This window comes from Hipposideros armiger, unplaced genomic scaffold (assembly GCF_001890085.2).
Source record: "Hipposideros armiger isolate ML-2016 unplaced genomic scaffold, ASM189008v1 scaffold_681, whole genome shotgun sequence".
NCBI classification, from domain to species: Eukaryota; Metazoa; Chordata; class Mammalia; order Chiroptera; family Hipposideridae; genus Hipposideros; species Hipposideros armiger.
This window is the reverse complement of record NW_017732031.1, coordinates 831,821-835,609: the sequence shown is the minus strand read 5'-3', so window position 1 is coordinate 835,609 and position 3,789 is coordinate 831,821. Positions and strand designations below refer to the sequence as shown.

At 46.0% G+C, this 3,789-nt stretch overlaps 1 protein-coding gene across 1 annotated transcript in view; it reads left to right on the top strand.

The window, feature by feature from the left end:
• Window positions 1-2: 2 nt before the first annotated feature.
• CADPS (calcium dependent secretion activator) overlaps window positions 3-3,789 on the top strand; it is a gene marked incomplete at its 5' end in the record, with an annotated part of 515,169 nt that continues 511,382 nt past the window's right edge. Inside the window, one exon of the mRNA XM_019626511.1 lies at window positions 3-234. Coding sequence (XP_019482056.1) covers window positions 3-234 — 232 coding nt within the window. The remainder of the gene's footprint in view (window positions 235-3,789) is intronic.

Here is a 3,789-nt window from a genome sequence, read left to right as displayed (position 1 = left end):
AGCAGCGGCGGCGGGGCCGGGGGGCTGCAGCCCAGCAGCCGGGCCGGCGGCGGCCGGCCCTCCAGCCCCAGCCCGTCGGTGGTGAGCGAGAAGGAGAAGGAGGAGTTGGAGCGGTTGCAGAAGGAGGAGGAGGAGAGGAAGAAGAAACTGCAGCTCTATGTGTTCGTGATGCGCTGCATCGCCTACCCCTTCAACGCCAAGCAGCCCACCGACATGGCTCGCCGGCAGCAGAAGGTAGGTGCGCGGGCGAGGCCCAGGCAGCAGCGCCCGGACCTCGGCAGGCGGGCGGGGCGAACAATGGTAGCTAGCGGCGCCGCTGGCGCGGAGGAACAGGAGGAGGAGACCGCGCCCTGCGGCTGGGGCTACGAGGCCCCCTCTCTGCGGCCGGGACCCATGATCGGCCCGGAGCGCTGTGCCGCTCGCTCGGGCCTCCCTTCCTGGGAGCGCAGGGATGCGAGCGGGGCAGGTCCCGCTTAGTGACCCGGGAGGCTCGGGGAGTGACTTGCAGCCTACGCCGCCCAGAGAGGCCTTGCTTGTTTGCAGGGCTCCTGGCACTCTCCAGCAGCGGGCGGCTGCACTCAGCTCCGGGCCCGCCCTCCTGGGCGTGCGCTCCGCGGGCGGGGGCCCCCGGCAGGTGGGGGCGCGGGTGTGGAGCGAGAGGAGCGCCTCCCAGCAGCGCTTGGCTCGCCGGGGCAGGCGGGAGAAAGCAAGCCCAAAGGCGAAGCTTCCAGTCACACTGCGAAGGGCATCCTCCGCACCCCCGCCCGGGTCAGCTGATTGGGTCGCCAAAGGGTCCTGGGGCACTACTTTCCTCTGCTCCAGGTTCCCTCCAATTCCCCTTCCTTTCCTCACTGACCCGAGCGGGGGCATGCCCTCTACCTTCCTCCCTTTTACCCTCTTCTCTTCCCAAGGTGACTTCGCCGCCGCCTTCTGGCTTTCCGAGGCCCTCAAAACACTGCCGCTGCTGGCTCGATAAAGTGCAGCTGCAAAAAGCCTCGCAATTATAAGCATCAAAAGCTTTTTGTGTCTGAGGCTGGGGCAAGGCTGAGGCGGCTCCGGGCCGCCTTTGATGTGAAAAAAAAAAAGAGCCTATTTCCATCAGTTGTTCCTCTAAAAATTCCATCCACCCCAAGCACCTAGAACAATGTGTATTCATACAAAGGTGCTGAATAAAAGCTGTTGCTTGATTGATTGATGTATTATATTTTCTGTTGCAGGGAAACCAATACAACGTCATTTGAACATCTTTTATTTCTTTAAAAGAATTAAAAAGTGAGGCCTGCCAAACTGTAACTATTTCCACATTGTGGAATTATTTGTTTTAAATTGATACAGAATGAGTGATGGCCACAGAAGTTATGTCCTTAAAGTGAGTATGATGGTGAAGTCAAATATAAACCATACATATATTAATTAATTCAACAAATCAAACAGGGTTGTTGGAGTTAATGTTAAACCAGATGCTGTTTTGAGTTCATTTTTAGTTCTCAAATAAATTAGCTAGAAAGCGTCACTTGAATATCAAAGCCTTCAGTGAAACTCAGGGTAAATTTGAAAATACATAAAGACAGATGTGATGTAAACTTTAAATTCACGCTACACTTTTATAACAACTCCCACAAGTATCTACGAATAATTAGAGAAGATACAGGAGATGGAGTGGGGGGAGGTGGAGAGAACTCTTTAGATAGCCTAAGATCCAAGTGGGGCCTGTGTTGGTTTGTTTTCAATCCATCTGCGGGTCGCTGATTAGATTCAGCACGCTGGCCAGCTCCCCATCCGCCGGTTTATTGGCCTAAGGGAAAGAAAGGAGCAGGGGGGAGGAAGTTACCATCTGCTGCTTTTGAATTAATAGATAACCGAGAAGCAGGGATGAAGACAGTGCGACAGTTATCACATTAGATATTGGTGCTGCTGAGTTTTGGGGGTATCTTTGTTTGATCTTGGGATCCCCACTCCTCCACCCAGATTCTCCAGCGAACGGGATTGGAGAAAGGGCTCAGCAACCGAAAACCCATCTGATATTTCTCTTGTAAACTCAGCACAGCTGAAAGTGTTCCTAACTCTTGGAATTGAAGAACGTTCATTATAGCTTTTGCGGGGTAGGCAAGGGCGGGGATGCTGCTTAAATAGTTGAGCTGCACAGTCGATACACAAATCTGATTCACTTTTGTTTGCATGAGAGTGGGCGTATGTAAATACTGGAATCAGAGTTTCCACAGGTAGGACAAGCCCGCTGCCCAGCCCCACTGCCCCACGCCCCAGGTGTGAAGAAGCCTGGGGAAGGGAGATNACACCCACCATACTCGCCTGACTATGCGCCATCAGACTTGCACTTGTTTCGCTCTCTTCAAAACTCTTTGCGTGGTATAATGTTCAACTCAGATGAGGCTGTAAATCAGCACCTTGTTCAGTTTTTCGCAAATAAAGACAGGTTCTTCTATGAATGAGGAATTATGAAGCTCACTGAAAGATGGCAAAATGTTATCAAACAAAACGGGCACTAAATCATTGATCTTTGTTTTTTATATAAATAAATGAACTTTGAAAAACAGACAAAATATGTCATGACTTTTCCAAAGACCCAATAGCTCCCATGTCTATTAAAAGAAATTGTGGGTGCAAGAAATGTGATTACCTTTGTGAATGGTTGGTATTCATAATTCAAGTTAAATATTTATTGTAAAGTATGTATCTCCATTTTTCCTTTTCATATTCTTACCTAATAAGGTAGATTTCCAAGACCAATTCCTGCAAGTAGCATTATTTATCATTCCAAAACATGTTTTGTTGCCTGGTGTGAAAGATGATATTTATGTGTGGCTTAATGTTATTATTTTTAGTCTTATGATTATCCTTTAATTCAACCCTAACCCATTTTTTTTCAGCAATAATCATATGATAAAGAGTAAATTTCTCAAACAAAATAAGCCATTTTCTAAGTTTCTGAAAATACTGTCTAAAACAAGACAAGGACCAACTTTTTTAAAAAAGCAAATATTCTTTTATTCAAGTATTTACAAGATGTGATAAAAAATTACGGTGAATGTTGAAATTAAAAAATGATTACAGTAAAAGATATATTGCCATTAAACCCCCTCAAAATATTGCCCCCTTGCTTTGAACACACTTATCCCATTGTTCTTGCCACTTTCTGAAGCAGTTCTGGAAGTCCTGTTTTGTGAGTGTCTTTAGTTGTGCTGTCATGGCTGCCTCCATGTCCTGAATTGATTCAAAACGTTTACGTTTCGTGGTCATTTTGCCTTTGGGCAAGAGTCAGAAGTTGCACAGTGCCAGATCCAGTGAATAAAGTGGATGAAGACATGCTGTAACATTTTTATTTGATACAAATTGCCATACCAGAGTGATGTGTGACACAGAGCATTGTCATGATGGAGGGTGATTTATGGCACAGTTTAAAAAACACCTTCTTTCATCTATTGCTCACACCCTACTGACTGCAGCAAACAAGTTGAAACTTGTCACACACTGTTACTAAGTTTCGATGAGCCGCTTATTGAGTGCTTTTCCATTGGATGGTACTCAGCAGCATCATTCACTGTATTGTTTTTAATCACACCACATATTTGTTGATTTTTTTAATGTTGTTTTTTCTTCCAATCATTTGCATCCAATTTCTGGTCATCTTATTTATTGAAAGTCTCTTTCCCACTAGTTGAAAAAAATACGTTTAAGCCTAAAATCTGTTGAGACACATTTTTAATATAAAACCTAATTTAATTTTCATGTCATTCCATGGGAAGTAAGTACTATTATTCCTCATTTTAC